At 45.8% G+C, this 18,649-nt stretch overlaps 1 protein-coding gene across 1 annotated transcript in view; it reads right to left on the bottom strand.

The window, feature by feature from the left end:
* Nucleotides 1-18,200, bottom strand: part of HIP1R (huntingtin interacting protein 1 related) — a 127,550-nt gene extending 109,350 nt beyond the window's left edge. The window contains exon 1 of the mRNA XM_040416174.1: nt 18,008-18,200. Coding sequence (XP_040272108.1) covers nt 18,008-18,100 — 93 coding nt within the window. The 5' untranslated portion in view covers nt 18,101-18,200. The remainder of the gene's footprint in view (nt 1-18,007) is intronic.
* Between the last annotated feature and the right edge of the window lie 449 nt (nt 18,201-18,649).

Genomic DNA, 18,649 nt, shown 5'->3' with positions numbered 1-18,649 from the left:
TGTGAAGTGCCTAGAGGTCTTACGAAAGGGCTGTACAGGTTTCTTAGCCTTTTCTTCTGGAAACCCCTTCTTTTTGTCCGCTGCACTTTCCAAGATGGAATCTAGGACCTGGCCAAAAAGGTATGCTCCAGTAAAGGGGATTGCACATAGTTTGTTTTTTGATGCAATGTCTCCCGTCCAGGATTTGAGCCAGAGGGCCCGTCTTGCAGCATTAATAGTAGCCGCTGAAGATTCCCAGGCTTTTTTCAGAAGAGCATCCATCTTCCGATCCATGGGGTCCTTTAACTGTGAGGAATCCTCAAATGGAATGGACGTCTTCTTCACCACTTTGGCGACCTGGATGTCGACTTTTGGAACTTCATCCCAAAGTTTTGTTTCCTCCGGGTTGAAAGCCATCCTGCTTTTAAACTCTCTGGGTACATAGAGCTTTTTATCGCCCTCTTCCCACTCATCTTTGATAAGATCCTGTAAGTATGAATTTACCGGGAAAAGTTTTCTTTTCCTGGCCCTTAAACCGCCGAACATCTCGTCCTGTACAGAACGCTTCGGCTCCTCCTCCTCAACAGCCATGGTTTGTCTCACTGCTGTAAGGAGCGAGTCCAGATGTTCTGAGGAAAATAGATATCTCTTGGGTTCCTCTGACACGGAAGGGGGGATCTCCTCCTCCATTTCGTCCGAAGGATACCCGGTTTCCTCCTCCGACTCTGATACCACATGTACTCTGGCACGCTTGGACGGAGGGGAAGAGGGAACTGGAAGGGAAGGGGGCTGACTCATTCCTGCCGCCTGAACTTCCTCTCTGACAATGGCACTCAGCTCTTCCAGAAAAGATGGTTGCTCCTCCTTTAGGATTTTTGCCAAGCAATCCGTGCAAAGGGCCTTCTTATACGACTCAGAAAGCTTTTTAGTGCACGTAGCACATTTCCTAGCTTTTTTCCTAGAGTCTCCATGTGGTTTGTGTCCCGTCTCCTTTTCCACCTTAATAGGGGGAGAAGGAGATATAAAAACTGGTCTAAAGGATTAATTAACCTAACCAGCCGGATACTACTTACAGTAGTCTGGATGAGGGGGTCAGCTACCGCATCTAGCCTGCTCAACCCTTGGGCCTCCATGATGTACCTGCCTGGAGCACACATCACAGCGTCTTTTAAAGGATCTTACCTTAATGGCCCATCCCTCATCGCCGCCGGATCCGCCTCCTCTTCCGGGGGACTCATCCTAAGAGGAGTCGACCTCTCATGCGAAGCCTCCGGCTGAGGCTCCAGCCTGAATGCGCGCCGGTATCCTGGCCACGTCACTTCCGGGTCGCACAGGAAGTGACGTGGAACGCATCATCGGAGGAGGACGGAGCCACTGCTGTGCGCAGAGCTCCATCGGAGAAGCCGCAACAGCGTCCTGGTACCGCGGCGTCAGAAAAAAAGGTACCCGGAAAGCTAGGGGACCCCTTCCCGGAGGGGTGCTGGCTTTAGGCCGCAAACGGAGGCTGAAGAGGAGAGGCATGAGCCCCCCGACCAGCCTGGCCTAGTACTGATCCCTACACGTAGCAGAGATCCCTTCTCACAGCTCCTATCCCCGTAGGGACAGGAAGAACACTGGTGGGAGGGTAGGGGAGGGGCCTTTTAACCTTTTCACGCTTCCTGTCCCTACAGATATCCAATAGGACATCCTCCAGTGGGTACTGTCATGGAGGGACGTCCTGGAAACCTGGACTGCTACGGGCTGGGAACGCATCGTCTTTAGCTACAAATCCAGATTCTGTTTGGGATCAGTATGGAGGCCTGGAGGCAAGCGCTTCAATCCTGCGTTTGTTGTGGAGTGACATCTGCTATGGCAGTGAAGGCTAACCTTCAGCTCCATTCTTTTCTATGGAGTTCTGAGAGCAGCCAAGCAAGTGTACATCTTGGGAGTTGTAGTTTTACCACAGCTGGAGAGCCGGAGGTTAGCCATCAGAGTGCATATGTGATGATCTGGGGAGCCATTGCATACATCATGTGTTGCCTCTCATGGCCGGGTTCGGACTGGCATTTTTCTGCAGGATAATGCTCACCCACACAGTTTTCCAGGAATCCCTCCGCCAGACTGCAACCCTTCCTTGGCCTGCCTGGTCACCAGATTTATCACCAATCAAGCATTTATGGGACCAGCATGTATACCAGCTTCAGCAACCAGGTCCAGGTGCAACATCTATGGGCAAATGTGCGGCAGAATACCATACAGAACCTGTATGCCTCCCTGCCCAAACGGATTCTTTCACTCTAATATTGTAATAACATACAGATATCATTATATTCACACAGAAAAAGTTTTATTCAGTTCCTTCAGACATCACCTTATTTTTTGTTTGCCAATCTTATTTCGAGGGGCTGACAGGTCCTCTGTAGGCCTCATGCACACGATAACGTGGATAACACATCTCTATGGAGTTATACACATGTCTGTACATTTTGTGGATCCGTGAGACCATTAGCAAGGGTGCACCTAGCCTTTCTGCCACCCCAGGCTGCCCACCCCATGCCAGTTTCTTACCCTAAACCCCTTGGCCACAATGAAAGCACACATTGCCCATGGCCCTTCTGCTGCCCCCTCTCTCCCCTACCCGGCGCTGCCTGAGGCGATGGCCTCACCTGGCCTCATTGGTAGTGCACCCCTGACCATTAGGTAAATTACAGAACATGTCCTATTCTGGTACGCATTGCGGCAAGAAAAGCCCTTTCTATTGATGTAGGCGCAGAATGTACTCTGAAGGGATCAGTATTTTGTGAATTAATTTTTTGCGATTCGGAACTCCTATACGGCTGCGGGCATGTGGCCTTAAAGGCTGCAACATGATTGGCTGATATTGCTCCACTTTAACAAACTCTCTTTCTGCTGTAGTGAGAGGGGGATTTTTTACTAATTAACCAGACACTACAGCCCCACTGTGAAGACCTCAGTCCTCTATGTATACACAATTCAGCCGACTCCGGCTGGTTCTACTGCATTACTCTCGTGTGTCTGCATTCATCGCCCTCGCATGAACCCTGCCAAGGGTGGACTAGCCATAGACCCTACAGGCTGCAAGCCACGTATATGACAATCTGGTTCTCTCAGCGTTACCCACAGCCAGTTTTAACTAGACAGATCCCCTTTAATGCTAGGAGCACCAGTTATTTATGCACCTGGCTGGTGGCTGTGGGTGCCCTCCTGAATTCAGCTGCATCACCGTCCTTAGGAGCGGCAGTATTGTGTGTTGCACTGGGATTTTTGGTTGTGCTGGGGCAGTATTTTGTGCTGCACTATGGTATTACTGGCCCTGCCTACTTGTTTTCCCTTGCCTTCAATTTGGACCAGTCTATAACATGGGGCCATTTTTTGTTTATTTTTTCCCAGTGCCCCTTTAAGGGTCCATTAACACATCCGTAGGTGTTTTGCGGATCCACGGAACAGCAAAATACGGACACCAGCAATGTGCGTTCCGCATTTTGCGGACCGCACATCGCCGGCACTATAGAAAATGTCTAATCTTGTCCGCAATTGCGGACAAGAATGGGACATGTTCTAATTTTTTTCGGGAACAGAATTGCGGACTCGGAAGTGCGGATCTGCATTTCCGGATCTGGGCAGCACATCGTGTGGCCCCATAGTAATGAATGGGTCCGCAATTCTGTTCCGCAAAATGCGGAACAGAATTGCGGACGTGTGAATGGACCCTAAAGGGGTTGTCTCACTTCATCAAATGGTATTTATAATATAGAGAAAGTTAATACAAGGCGCTTACTAATGTATTGTGATTGTCCATATTGTCTCCTTAATTCATTTTTCCATCACATTATACACCGCTCATTTCAATTTGCTAAAGTGAGGAAACCCCTTTAAGTTCCCAGTCCTACAGACAGATTTTATTAGCCCTTAAGCAGAGTGCACGACTACGCTGCACATGGGATTAGTCACCACATAAACGGAACTCCACCACCTACCAGCAATTACCATTTTAATGAACTGGTGAACTTCAAATGTGGGAGTTGAACGGACAACATGTTTAATAAGGGGTTTACAATAGAACAGCGTGGGAACCAAATAATCATAACCTAGGAGTGACGAGAGTCTGAAATAACACAGTAACATTTCATCTTATCGAGCTGCAGGATGCATTATGGAGCGCAACTTAAAGGAAAGGTCACCGAAAATGTTTTCCGCCAGTTAAAGGGGTTGTCCAGGCTTTTTTTATTGATGAACTATCCTCAAGATAGGTCATCAATATCAGATCGGCATGAGTCCTACACCCTGCACCCACGCCAATCAGCTGTTTGAGGAGACAGCGTGCGCAGGCGCCAAAAACAGTGGGGGACACAGAGGCAGAACGAAGGGGTATTTTAGAAAAAAGTGCTGGCATCAAAGGGAAGCGTGCATAATTCTATATGGCTGGGTTTACATCTGCGACTGCCAGAGTTCACTGTATCCGGAATAGCCAGATACCACAGTGCATCGCCGGATCCCAATTTACTGTAATGGTATCCGGCTGTAATCCAGCTGCTTTCTGGCATATATGTCGGCTTTCAGTCGCACAAAAATGTTGCATGTAGCATTTTTTGCCCGACTGAAAGCCGGCATATGTATGACAAATACAGTGACCGGATTACAGCCGCAATGCAGCAGATCTGAATCTGGCCTATGCTGCATGTCTACTTTGCTCAGAATAGTCTGTAAGGACTCCTTCTGATAAGCTAATGGCCAAGATTTACTAATCCTGTAGATGGTGGGGTCCATTCACACGTCCATAGTGTATTGCGGATCCGTAAATTGTGGATCCGCAATACACCCGGCCGGCACCCCCATAGAACTGCCTATTCTTGTCCGCTAATAGGACATGCTCTATTTTTTTCCGGAGCCGCGGGACACTGTGCTGTCCGCATTCATTCCTGCCCCACAGAGAATAAATGGGTCCGCACCTGTTGCAGAAAATTGCGGAACGGGTGCGGACATATTCTACGGACATCTGAATGGAGCATTAGACAGAGCGTCTGAAACTGGACCAGATTTAGGGTCCATTCACATGTCAGTATTTTTCTTTCCCAGATTTCCGTTCCGTTTTTGGCAGATCTGCGTTTCCACAAAAACCCTCAGTTTTTACCAATTGTTCATCTGCATCAGTTCTGTTTTTCCGCAAAAAAAACAAAAAAAAAAAAAAAACGGAATGAGGAATATATGTTGCTAGGGTACTATTTCCTGGAAACAGATCCGCCAATGCAGACGATATATATTTATGCATTCCGCATGTCATCCGCTTTTTTGCAAACCCATTGACTACAATGGGACCACAGACCGCATTTTGCAGACAATAGTAGGACAAGCTCTATTTTTTGGGCGGATATGCATAACAGAACAGAATGGAACGGATGCGGACAGCACACAGTGCTGTTTGCATTTTTTGTGGAGCCATTGAAATGAATGGGTCCGTATTCGGTTCTGCAAATTTGCGGAACGGATGCGGATTACAAAATACTGACGTGTGAATGGACCCTTATAACAGGTGTTCTAGGTGTATGATACATCTGGTGCAGGTAGAGGCACTTTTCTCTGACTCTATAGTATATACCAACTGTTTATTTTACTTTGAGACTTCTTTATGCCAGAATTGTGTTGTGATTTTGGCACAAAATGGCGCCAAAATCTTAAGCCCTGTGCCAGGAAACCTCGATCCCTTTCTGGTCCCCTTGCCAAGCAATTTTGAAAAAGTACAGAAACCCTAGATTCGCCAAATTGCTCCATTTTTTTTTAGACAGATACATTAGTAAATCTGGGCCAATGTAACCCAGAGGAAGTGTCACTTCTGAAGCCACATGAACACCCAGTATTGCATTGTGTGGGGATTAAAGGGGTTGTGCTGATTCTGGAAGGACCCTGACAACTCTTGGGATTCAACGAGCAATCACTCAGGTCACTTATGGACAGGACGCTCCATCAGCTGCCATTTTGGAAGAGCAGCACCAGGAAGCAGGTAAGTAGACCTGCAAGTAAACATAAATTAGGCATTTTGATTCTGACATCAATCGCTTATGTTCAATAATGCTTATTAACCCCTTAGTGACCACCCATAGGCCTTTTTTACGGCGGTCACTAAGGGGCCTTAGGCTGGCCGCCGCTTTTTTTACGCCGGCCCAGTCTAAGCTCTGCACGGGGACCCGGCTCTCACATGAGAGCAGTGGCCCTGCTCTAACAGCCCGGACCGACAGGAGTGCCGATCCGGGCTGTTTAAAACTTCACATGCCGCGGGCAATGGCGCCCGTCACATGTAAAGTGCTGACAGAGGGAGCAGACTTACTCTGTCTCCCATCGGCAGCCCGCAAATGAGATCACGGGGTTCCAATGTGTGTGTGAAGGCTGGCAGGGGTCTGAGGTAGGTCACAGACCAGCCTTGAGTAATTTCCAGCAGGCTGCGCCTGTCTGGCACAGCCTGCTGGTCAATGTTAGAATAGCATTGCCATTAAAATGCAATGCACTATAGGAATAATGCATTGCATTTTAAAAGCAATCAAAATACTGTCTGTTAAAGTCCCCTTGTGGGACTATTAAGTGGTAAAAAAATAAATAAAAAAACATTAAATAAAAAAATTCCATAAAATTACGCTTTTTTTCCATTGAAATCGCACTTTTCAATGAAAAAAAAAAATTGCAAAAAAACAACTCCCTCATATGTTTGATATTGCCGCGTACGTAACAACCCAAACTACATAAATATCACAAATTATCCCCTAAAAAAAAAAAAGACAGAATTGCTAATTTATTCTTAACTGCCACTGAAAAAATGTAATAAGCGACCAAAAAGCGCCATTTACTCCAAAATGATACCAATTAAAAATACAAGTCATCCCACAAAAATCAAGCCCACACACAACTACGTAAAAAGAAAAGTAAAAAAAGTTATGGGTCTCGGGAAGCGGCAATGCAAAAACTTTTTTTTTTTTAAAAAAGGGGTTTTATTGCAAAAATTAGTAAAACGTGAAAAAAAAACTATATGTATTTGGTATCACTGTAATCGTACTGACCTAGAGAATAAAGATATGTTATTTATACCAAAATATGAACAATTTTAGAATATGAATACATTTTATAATGTAAAAACGCAGTGGCAGTATTGCTGTTTTTCTCATCTCCCTCCCAGAAACAGTTAATAAAAGTTAATCAGAACGCTATGTGTACCCCAAAATGGTGCGATTACACCAACTACAATTTGTCCCGCAAAAAAAACAAGCCCTCAAAGCTATATAGATGGAAAACTAAAAAAAAGTTATAGTTCTTGGAATGAGATGATGAAAAAAGGAAGAAAAACACTTGGTCAGTAAGGTCCAAAACAGGCTGGTCACTAAGGGGTTAATAGTTGCATGTATGTGCAGCTAGTAACAGATAATGGGCACCCCCTTTAAAACCACCTGACATTATGTAGGTCCCATTCACTTGAGAGAAGGACTTCACAAGGTGTCCTGTGGTATCTTGCACCAATATCTTAGCTGCAGATCTTTGACGTCCTGCAAGATGGAGCCTCAATATGATCAGAGCTCTCTGAAGGTACAGTCTGTACACGGCCTATAGACCCTGTTTTATATATGTAGGCCCTTAGGTTGCACTTCAGTCAAACCACTGCATTTTTGCCATGTTTTAGAGATGGATCAGCTTTAAATATGTCACCTGGCAGGTTAAACCCCCTGCACCAACAATGGAGACAACTAGCAGGTAGTCTCCACTGTAAGGCCCCGTGCACACGACCGTATCAGTTTCTGCAGTCAACAAATCGCAGAATCTCAAAACACGGATACCGGCAGTGTGCTTCCTGCATTTTCCCCTTCCGCAGGTCCCACACTTTGTTGCAAATACCAATTTTGTCTGCAAAACAAATGAACAGAACACGTTCTATTTTTTTGCAAGGCTGCAGAAAGGACATGTGGACATGGACAGCACATATTGTGCGTTCCGCATCTTTTTGTGGCCCCATTGAAATGAACGGGTCTGCAGCCAATCTGCAAGAAATGCAGACCAAAAATACTGTTGTGTACAAGGGGCCTAAGGGTGATACCACACATTTGAGGATGGGGGTCCCGTTCCCCTATTCTGATGGAGCAGCAGGTTGTGCATGCGTACTGCCGCTCCATTCATTCTCTATGGAGCTAGCAAGTGGCAGAGATAGTGGAGTACAGAGCTAGATCTCCAGCTCTTCCAGAATGAATCGAGTGGCAGTGCACACAAATCACCTACCGCTCAAACAGAATGGGGGAACGGGACCCCCATTCTAGTCATCAGTCTGGGTCCCAGTGATTGGACCCCAACAATCAGCTAGTTATCCCCTGTGGATCGTGGTTAACTTAAAAATTTGGCAAACCCCCTTTAAGATTTCCCTTCAATGGAACTGAGGGGCCTAGGCCAACCCCTGGAAAACATCCCCATAGCATTAGCCCCCCTCCACCATACTTTACAGTGGGCACTGTGCAGTCAGGCAGGTAGCGTTCTCCTGGCATTCACCAAACCCAGACTTGGTGTGAGTGTCCCCATTAATCAGATGTGAATACCGTCCTATCACGTGTAAGATTACATATTCCATAGTATGTTTTGAGCCTTTGCTATGTAACACAGCATATCCTATTCAGGGTTTTTTCAAGAGGAAAATTACCACCGCCACATGCTCTTCTCCACTACACCGAATGTGAACGGTTTACTGCCTGTACACCAACGTGACAGTGCCCCTTTAAACCACTGCTCACACAATAAGTGCTAATTATAAGGGAGTTACCTGACCACAAACCAGATCATTTTTCCACAGGCTTGGTTTGAATAGGAGCATTTAAGGCTTTGTTCAGATGAGTTGCTTTTCTGCATAACATGTATTGTGCACATACCAGATCCCGGCCACAATGCGGACAGGAATGCCATCCCCTCTAGACGCAGCCTATGATAGGTTTAGTAAGTGCGATGTACACCTCAAACTCAGATTTAGGCCTCTTGCGCACGACCGTATGTCTTTTTCAGTATTTTGCAGGTCTGCAAAAAACGGATCCGCAAAAATTACGGATGACATCCGTGTGCATTCCGTTTTTTGCGGAACGGCACATCTGGCCCCTAATAAACAGTACTATCCTTGTCCGTTATGCAGACAATAATAGGACATGTTCTATCTTTGAACGGAACAGAAATACGGAAAAGGAAGGCATACAGAGTACCTTTCGTTTATTTTTTTGCAGATCCATTGAAATGAATGGTTCCGTATACGGTACGCAAAAAACGGAATGGAAAAAAAATGTGTGTGTGCGCAAGAGGCCTTAACCACCTCAGCCCCCAGTGCTTAAACACCCTGAAAGACCAGGCCACTTTTTACACTTCTGACCTACACTACTTTCACCGTTTATTGCTCGGTCATGCAACTTACCACCCAAATGAATTTTACCTCCTTTTCTTCTCACTAATAGAGCTTTCATTTGGTGGTATTTCATTGCTGCTGACATTTTTACTTTTTTTGTTATTAATCGAAATTTAACGATTTTTTTGCAAAAAAATGACATTTTTCACTTTCAGTTGTAAAATTTTGCAAAAAAAACGACATCCATATATAAATTTTGCTCTAAATTTATTGTTCTACATGTCTTTGATTAAAAAAAAATGTTTGGGTAAAAAAAAAATGGTTTGGGTAAAAGTTATAGCGTTTACAAACTATGGTACAAAAATGTGAATTTCCGCTTTTTGAAGCAGCTCTGACTTTCTGAGCACCTGTCATGTTTCCTGAGGTTCTACAATGGCCAGACAGTACAAACACCCCACAAATGACCCCATTTCGGAAAATACACACCCTAAGGTATTCGCTGATGGGCATAGTGAGTTCATAGAACTTTTTATTTTTTGTCACAAGTTAGCGGAAAATGATGATTTTTTTCTTTTTTTTTTTTTTTTCTTACAAAGTCTCATATTCCACTAACTTGTGACAAAAAATAAAAACTTCCATGAACTCACTATGCCCATCACGAAATACCTTGGGGTCTCTTCTTTCCAAAATGGGGTCACTTGTGGGGTAGTTATACTGCCCTGGCATTCTAGGGGCCCAAATGTGTGGTAAGGAGTTTGAAATCAAATTCTGTAAAAAATGACGAGTGAAATCCGAAAGGTGCTCTTTGGAATGTGGGCCCCTTTGCCCACCTAGGCTGCAAAAAAGTGTCACACATCTGGTATCTCCGTATTCAGTAGAAGTTGGGGAATGTGTTTTGGGGTGTCTTTTTACATATACCCATGCAGGGTGAGATAAATATCTTGGTCAAATGCCAACTTTGTATAAAAAAATGGGAAAAGTTGTCTTTTGCCAAGATATTTCTCTCACCCAGCATGGGTATATGTAAAATGACACCCCAAAACACATTCCCCACCTTCTCCTGAGTACGGAGATACCAGATGTGTGACACTTTTTTGCAGCCTAGATGGGCAAAGGGGCCCACATTCCAAAGAGCACCTTTCGAATTTCACTCGTCATTTTTTACAGAATTTGATTTCAAACTCCTTACCACACATTTGGGCCCCTAGAATGCCAGGGCAGTATAACTACCCCACAAGTGACCCCATTTTGGAAAGAAGAGACCCCAGGGTATTCGCTGATGGGCATAGTGAGTTCATGGAAGTTTTTATTTTTTGTCACAAGTTAGTGGAATATGAGACTTTGTATGAAAAAAAAAAAAAAAAAAAAATCATCATTTTCCACTAACTTGTGACAAAAAAAAAAAAATTCTAGGAACTCGCCATGCCCCTCACGGAATACCTTGGGGTGTCTTCTTTCCAAAATGGGGTCACTTGTGGGGTAGTTATACTGCCCTGGCATTTTCCAGGGGCCCTAATGTGTGGTAAGTAGGTAAATGACCAGTGAAATCCGAAAGGTGCTCTTTGGAATGTGGGCCCCTTTGCCCACCTAGGCTGCAAAAAAGTGTCACACATCTGGTATCGCCGTATTCAGGAGACGTTGGGGAATGTGTTTTGGGGTGTCTTTTTACATATACCCATGCTGGGTGAGAGAAATATCTTGGCAAAAGACAACTTTTTCCATTTTTTTATACAAAGTTGGCATTTGACCAAGATATTTATCTCACCCAGCATGGGTATATGTAAAATGACACCCCAAAACACATTCCCCAACTTCTCCTGAGTACGGCGATACCAGATGTGTGACACTTTTTTGCAGCCTAGATGCGCAAAGGGGCCCAAATTCCTTTTAGGAGGGCATTTTTAGACATTTGGATACCAGACTTCTTCTCACGCTTTGGGGCCCCTAGAATGCCAGGGCAGTATAAATACCCCACATGTGACCCCATTTTGGAAAGAAGACACCCCAAGGTATTCAATGAGGGGCATGGCGAGTTCATAGAAATTTTTTTTTTTTGGCACAAGTTAGCGGAAATTGATATTTTTTATTTTTTTCTCACAAAGTCTCCCGTTCCGCTAACTTGGGACAAAAATTTAAATCTTTCATGGACTCAATATGCCCCTCACGGAATACCTTGGGGTGTCTTCTTTCCGAAATGGGGTCACATGTGGGGTATTTATACTGCCCTGGCATTCTAGGGGTCCTAAAGCGTGAGAAGAAGTCTGGAATATAAATGTCTAAAAAATTTTACGCATTTGGATTCCGTGAGGGGTATGGTGAGTTCATGTGAGATTTTATTTTTTGTCACAAGTTAGTGGAATATGTGACTTTGTAAGAAAAAAAAAAAAATTCCGCTAACTTGGGCCAAAAAAAAGACTGAATGCAGCCTTACAGAGGGGGGGGGGGGGGGGGATCAATGACAGGGGGGTGATCAATGACAGGGGGGGTGATCAATGACAGGGGGGTGATCAGGGAGTCTATATGGGGTGATCACCCAACTGTCATTGATCACCCCCCTGTAAGGCTGCATTCAGACGTCCGTATGATTTTTACGGATCCGATCAGTCTATCAGTGGATCCGTAAAAATCATGCGGACATCTGAATGGAGCTTTACAGGGGGGTGATCAATGACAGAGGGGTAATCAATGACAGGGGGGTGATCAGGGAGTCTATATGGGGTGATCACCACAGTCATTGATCACTCCCCTGTAAGGCTGCATTCAGACGTCCGTATGATTTTTACGGATCCGATCAGTCTATCAGTGGATCCGTAAAAATCATGCGGACATCTGAATGGAGCTTTACAGGGGGGTGATCAATGACAGAGGGGTAATCAATGACAGGGGGGTGATCAGGGAGTCTATATGGGGTGATCACCACAGTCATTGATCACTCCCCTGTAAGGCTGCATTCAGACGTCCGTATGATTTTTACGGATCCGATCAGTCTATCAGTGGATCCGTAAAAATCATGCGGACATCTGAATGGAGCTTTACAGGGGGGTGATCAATGACAGAGGGGTAATCAATGACAGGGGGGTGATCAGGGAGTCTATATGGGGTGATCACCACAGTCATTGATCACTCCCCTGTAAGGCTGCATTCAGACGTCCGTATGATTTTTACGGATCCGATCAGTCTATCAGTGGATCCGTAAAAATCATGCGGACATCTGAATGGAGCTTTACAGGGGGGTGATCAATGACAGAGGGGTAATCAATGACAGGGGGGTGATCAGGGAGTCTATATGGGGTGATCACCACAGTCATTGATCACTCCCCTGTAAGGCTGCATTCAGACGTCCGTATGATTTTTACGGATCCGATCAGTCTATCAGTGGATCCGTAAAAATCATGCGGACATCTGAATGGAGCTTTACAGGGGGGTGATCAATGACAGAGGGGTAATCAATGACAGGGGGGTGATCAGGGAGTCTATATGGGGTGATCACCACAGTCATTGATCACTCCCCTGTAAGGCTGCATTCAGACGTCCGTATGATTTTTACGGATCCGATCAGTCTATCAGTGGATCCGTAAAAATCATGCGGACATCTGAATGGAGCTTTACAGGGGGGTGATCAATGACAGAGGGGTAATCAATGACAGGGGGGTGATCAGGGAGTCTATATGGGGTGATCACCACAGTCATTGATCACTCCCCTGTAAGGCTGCATTCAGACGTCCGTATGATTTTTACGGATCCGATCAGTCTATCAGTGGATCCGTAAAAATCATGCGGACATCTGAATGGAGCTTTACAGGGGGGTGATCAATGACAGGGGGGTAATCAATGACAGGGGGGTGATCAGGGAGTCTATATGGGGTGATCACCACAGTCATTGATCACTCCCCTGTAAGGCTGCATTCAGACGTCCGTATGATTTTTACGGATCCGATCAGTCTATCAGTGGATCCGTAAAAATCATGCGGACATCTGAATGGAGCTTTACAGGGGGGTGATCAATGACAGGGGGGTGATCAGGGAGTCTATATGGGGTGATCACCTCCGTCATTTATCACTCCCCTGTAAGGCTGCATTCAGACATCCGTATGATTTTTACGGATCCGATCAGTCTATCAGTGGATCCGTAAAAATCATGCGGACATCTGAATGGAGCTTTACAGGGGGGTGATCAATGACAGGGGGGTAATCAATGACAGGGGGGTGATCAGGGAGTCTATATGGGGTGATCAGGGGTGATCAAGGGCTAATAAGGGGTTAATAAGTGACGGGGGGGGGGGGTGTAGTGTAGTGGTGCTTGGTGCAACATATTACTGAGCTGCCTGTGTCCTCTGGTGGTCGATCCAAACAAAGGGGACCACCAGAGGACCAGGTAGCAGGTATATTAGACGCTGTTATCAAAACAGCGTCTAATATACCTGTTAGGGGTTAAAAAAAATCACATCTCCAGCCTGCCAGCGAACGATCGCCGCTGGCAGGCTGGAGATCCACTCGCTTACCTTCCGATCCTGTGAACGCGCGCGCCTGTGTGCGCGCGTTCACAGGAAATCTCGCGTCTCGCGAGAGGACGCACCGGCGCGTCCACCCAGAACAACAGGACCGCCGCAAAGACGCAATCCTGCGTACGGCGGTCCTGAGGTGGTTAAAGCTCATGCACACAAACTTATTTTCTTTCCTCTTCTGTTCCGTTTTTTTTGTGGACCGTATGCGGAACCATTCACTTCAATGGGGCTGTAGAAAATACAAAAGTTACTCCATGTGCATTCCGTTTGTCCGTTCCGCAAAAAAGTAGCACGTCCTATTATTGTCCGCAAATCACGGTCTGAGGCCCCATTCAAGTCAATGGGTCTGCAAAAAGTACGGAACGCACACGGAACACATCCATATGTCATCCGTATTTCATCCATACTGTAGAAATGCTATGCGCAGCCCATATTGCTCATGTGTTTGGTGATTAATAAGTTACTGTTTCTGTATACAATCCGCAAAAAAACAGATCAAATATGGAAACCATACGGATATGTTTTGTACAATAACGGAACGGATGAGGACTTAAATCAGAGAGAAAAAAAAAACCTCAGATATGGAACAACGGATCAGTGAAAAACAGACCGCAAAACAGTCGTGTGCATGAGCCCTTATGGTAAAACTGAGAAACCGTTATGTAATCCTTGTCTTCATACACAAACACGCATTGACTTGAGGTCGGAAAGATTTTTGTTAAAGGGCTTCTGTCACCCCACTAAAGTGATTTTTTTTTTTGGGGCTAGTTAAATTAGTTATATAGCGATATATGAAAATATAATTGTGTTACTTACATTGATCCAGCAGTTTATTCAAAAAACGAAGTTTTATCATATGCAAATTCGGTCTCTACCAGCAAGTAGGGCGGCTACTTGCTGGTAGCTGCTGCAGAAATCCGCCCCCTCCTCTTGTTGATTGACAGGGCCAGCCGGGATCTCCTCCTCCGGCCAGCCCTGTCGGCATTTCAAAAATCGCGCACCTGTGTTGATTCGGCGCAGGCGCTCTGAGATGAGGAGGCTCGTCTCCTCAGAACTCCCTCAGTGCGCCTGCGCCGATGACGTCTTCTATTTCGGTGATGTCATCGGCGCAGGCGCACTGAGGGAGTTCTGAGGAGACGAGCCTCCTCATCTCAGAGCGCCTGCGCCGAATCAACACAGGCGCGCGATTTTTGAAATGCCGACAGGGCTGGCCGGAGGAGGAGATCCCGGCTGGCCCTGTCAATCAACAAGAGGAGGGGGCGGATTTCTGCAGCAGCTACCAGCAAGTAGCCGCCCTACTTGCTGGTAGAGACCGAATTTGCATATGATAAAACTTCGTTTTTTGAATAAACTGCTGGATCAATGTAAGTAACACAATTATATTTTCATATATCGCTATATAACTAATTTAACTAGCCCCAAAAAAAAAAAAAATCACTTTAGTGGGGTGACAGAAGCCCTTTAAGACAAGAAAATCTAGAAGACGCAAGTTATAAATGAGATATCTGCTTTCCTTCACGTAATATTTCATCAGCGTCTAATCCTCTTATAGCAAATATTATAGAATAAGTGAGAAAGCTGAGGTTGTGCGGCTACAGAGGCCTTAGAGGGAACCTGTCACCTGCTGTGGGGCCACTAGACCACTACCATGCCATTATACACCATAGCAAACAGAAGTATATAAAAGTCCAACCTTGAGGCCCCGCGGCCACGGCCGTATTTTTGGTTCACATCTGATCCTCACTTTTTTGCGGACACATTCATTTCTAGGGGCCGCAAATAACAGAACACGTCCTATTCTTGTTTGTTCTGCGGACAAGAAGAGGCATTTCTACAATGGGGCCGGAGGCACAAAGACCGCTTTCCCACTTTGCAGACCGCAAAACGGATACGGACGTGTGCAGGAGGCCTTGCTGGAAGAAGAGTCCAGGACCCATCTCCGGTGGCTGCATTCACACTGGACCAATGAAGCCAAGTACGGTACAACCTGCTTCACTGCGCGTGTTACTGAAGTCCAGAGCATGCGCAATGAAGTACGGTGTCCCATCCTCCGCCTCATCAGCGCCCAATGCCGCTGGAGCAGAGTCCTGGACGCGTTTTGGTTTTGCTTTCTTTCTTTTGTGGGGATGGATGACCAGGTTTAGAACCCGAATCCCCGGCTAATAAGTGCAAGTTGGTGTTTTCATGGCCCCAAAACCGGCAAATTCCCAGAGGTGTGACCTGCACCTAGCGATGTGCCACCGACGTCTGAGGGACTGCATCGTCAGATATAGGCTACATGCACACGATCTTATGTGTTTTGCAGTGCTCAAAATGCGGATCTGCAAAAAAAGGATGACGTTCCGTAAGGCTTTTTTTTTTTTGGCGGATCCATTGTAATAATGTCTATCCTTGTCCACAAACTAGAAAAAAATAGGACATGCACTATTTTTTTGGCGGGGCAACGGAACAGACATACGGATGCAGATAGCACACGGTGTGCTGTCCGCGTTTTTTGCGGACCCATTGAAATGAATGGGTCTGCATCCTATCCGCAAAAAAAACGGAACCTTGACCACCTCTGGTCTCCGGATACAACAAGTATTCCTATCTCAGGCATGAATGACCAAGATCGGAATGCCCCTTTAAGCATAATTTTAATGCGGAAAAAAAAAAAATTGTTATCCTGAGCTTTTAACACAAATTAAGGTGTAGCTGATAGTTGGTAAAGGTGCGCCACTATGACATAGATGGTCCAACACCCAAATACTCTGGGGGGCTTACAGTGCGCTCCCATTGGCATAATCATGGGATACATTGATGCAAGCTGAACAGAGGTATGTCACAAACGTACGATAGGAGCGGGTCCCAGAGGTGGCACCTGCACTTTTTGGATATTTATTTTGGCACATCTTGTGTAGGAATAACCCTTTCAGGAACACCGCTCCGGTGGGAATTACATGGGATGATACAAAAAGGAAAACCACTGGTACCGTGCTAGCCAATAGAAAACTGCTCTCCTTAAAATGCTACTTTCACACTGGCGTTCTGGTTTCCGTTTGAAGAGATCCGTTCAGGGCTCTCACAAGCGGTCCAAAACGGATCCGTTTTGCCCTAATGCATTCTGAATGGAAAAGGATCCGCTCAGAATACATCAGTTTGCCTCCGTTCAGTCTCCATTCCGCTTGCAGCGTTATGGTGTCCGTCTGATGAAACTGAGCCAAACGGATCCGTCCTGACACACAATGTAAGTCAATGGGGACAGATCCGTTTTCTCTGACACGATAGAAAACGGATCCGTCTCCCATTGACTTTCAATGGTGTACATGATTAGTGTTGAGTGAACTTGTGGTTTAAGTTCGGGGTCTAAAGTTCGGGTTATCGAAGAATTGCGTTACGGATTCCGCTACCGCGGACCAGAACGGAATTTAGAATCCATAACGCGATTCTTCAATAACCAGAACTTTAGACGCCGAACTTAAAACACAAGTTCGCTCAACACTATTCATGACGGATCCGTCTTGGCTATATTACAGATAATACAAACGGATCCGTTCATGACGGATGCATGCGGTTGTATTATTGCAACGGATCCTAAGTAGCCTAAGAGTATTGCAGGTTTGGTACTGGATAACAAAAATAGAAGTAATAATAGTACATAGCGAGCTTGCGAGACATCACCAGTCCCTTCATCAGGCGTACTACAAGAATATATGAAGAAACACCAATATATATACAAGAACAGAGACCCTTTTTCCCAAAGGAGCTTGCAATCTAATTTCCCTATCTCAGAAATGATTTAGAGACAGCTGCAAAGGAAACCATCAGAGAAAACCAGAAGAAAGCCTGGAAAACCCAGGAGGAGCGCACAAAGTCCAGGCAGATATGGTCCTGGGTTGGATTTGAAGTCAGGACAACTGTGCCAAGTCTATTAGATGGCATTGGTACCACTACAAGCCCAGATCTGGCTGGCACTGACACTTCACTCCCTCCAGTAATATTACAGATGTAGCAGAGCCGAGTTTGACATACTGGTGGCTGGAACTTTACTGCAGGTAAAGCTACAGCGTCATTGCCAAGCAGGATCCCTAAACGTCAGCTCTGCTACATCTGTATAAGTCCTGACAGACACGGAGGCTAGAAAGCTCTGCTCCACTGCACCGCACACTATGTCCTGCTCTCCGGGTCACGCACTCACCTGGTTCTTGTCAAACTGCTCCCTCTCCGCATCCAAGCCGTGACCGGAGCGCCGGCTCATTACCCGGGAAGGCACGTTCTTAATGGAGTTCATGGCGGAAAACTGACAGACTCGTCTCCGCGGCGGTGTCTGCTCACCTACTCCTACTGACTACGCCGCACTACCTGACCAGCCGCGGCCCCGCAGAATGCTGGGTAATATCTCTCAGCGCTACAGCAGAAGCAGCAGTGGGCGGAGCTGTGGGACCTCCAACTAGGCGCAAGGTGACGTCATGACGCACTGTTGTCACCTGCGTAAATATTTACCATGCCAGAAATCCGGCGACTGCGAATGTACAAGGAGTTTACCCGCACGGCAATGATGGGAACTCGCTAATGTTTGCAAAAATTGTTTTATAAACCTACACAACTGGTATGTCAGCTGTTTATGCCAGGATGTGTGCTCGCCTTTAACAGCCAGGGCTTCACAGTGACGACCTGCCACACAGTCTCATGTGTGATATGCTACCTCAAAGGGCTTCTGTCACCCCCCAAAACACATTTTTCATTTTTGGGCTTGTTAAAATCCTTATTGTACGACTATTCCCTATATAGGGCTCTTACCTTTGTTCTGTGGCTTCGTTTCATTAAAAATCGTTCTTTC

The sequence above is a fragment of the Bufo bufo genome, chromosome 2 (assembly GCF_905171765.1).
Source record: "Bufo bufo chromosome 2, aBufBuf1.1, whole genome shotgun sequence".
Taxonomy (NCBI): domain Eukaryota; kingdom Metazoa; phylum Chordata; class Amphibia; order Anura; family Bufonidae; genus Bufo; species Bufo bufo.
This window is presented reverse-complemented; position numbering and strand designations above follow the sequence as displayed.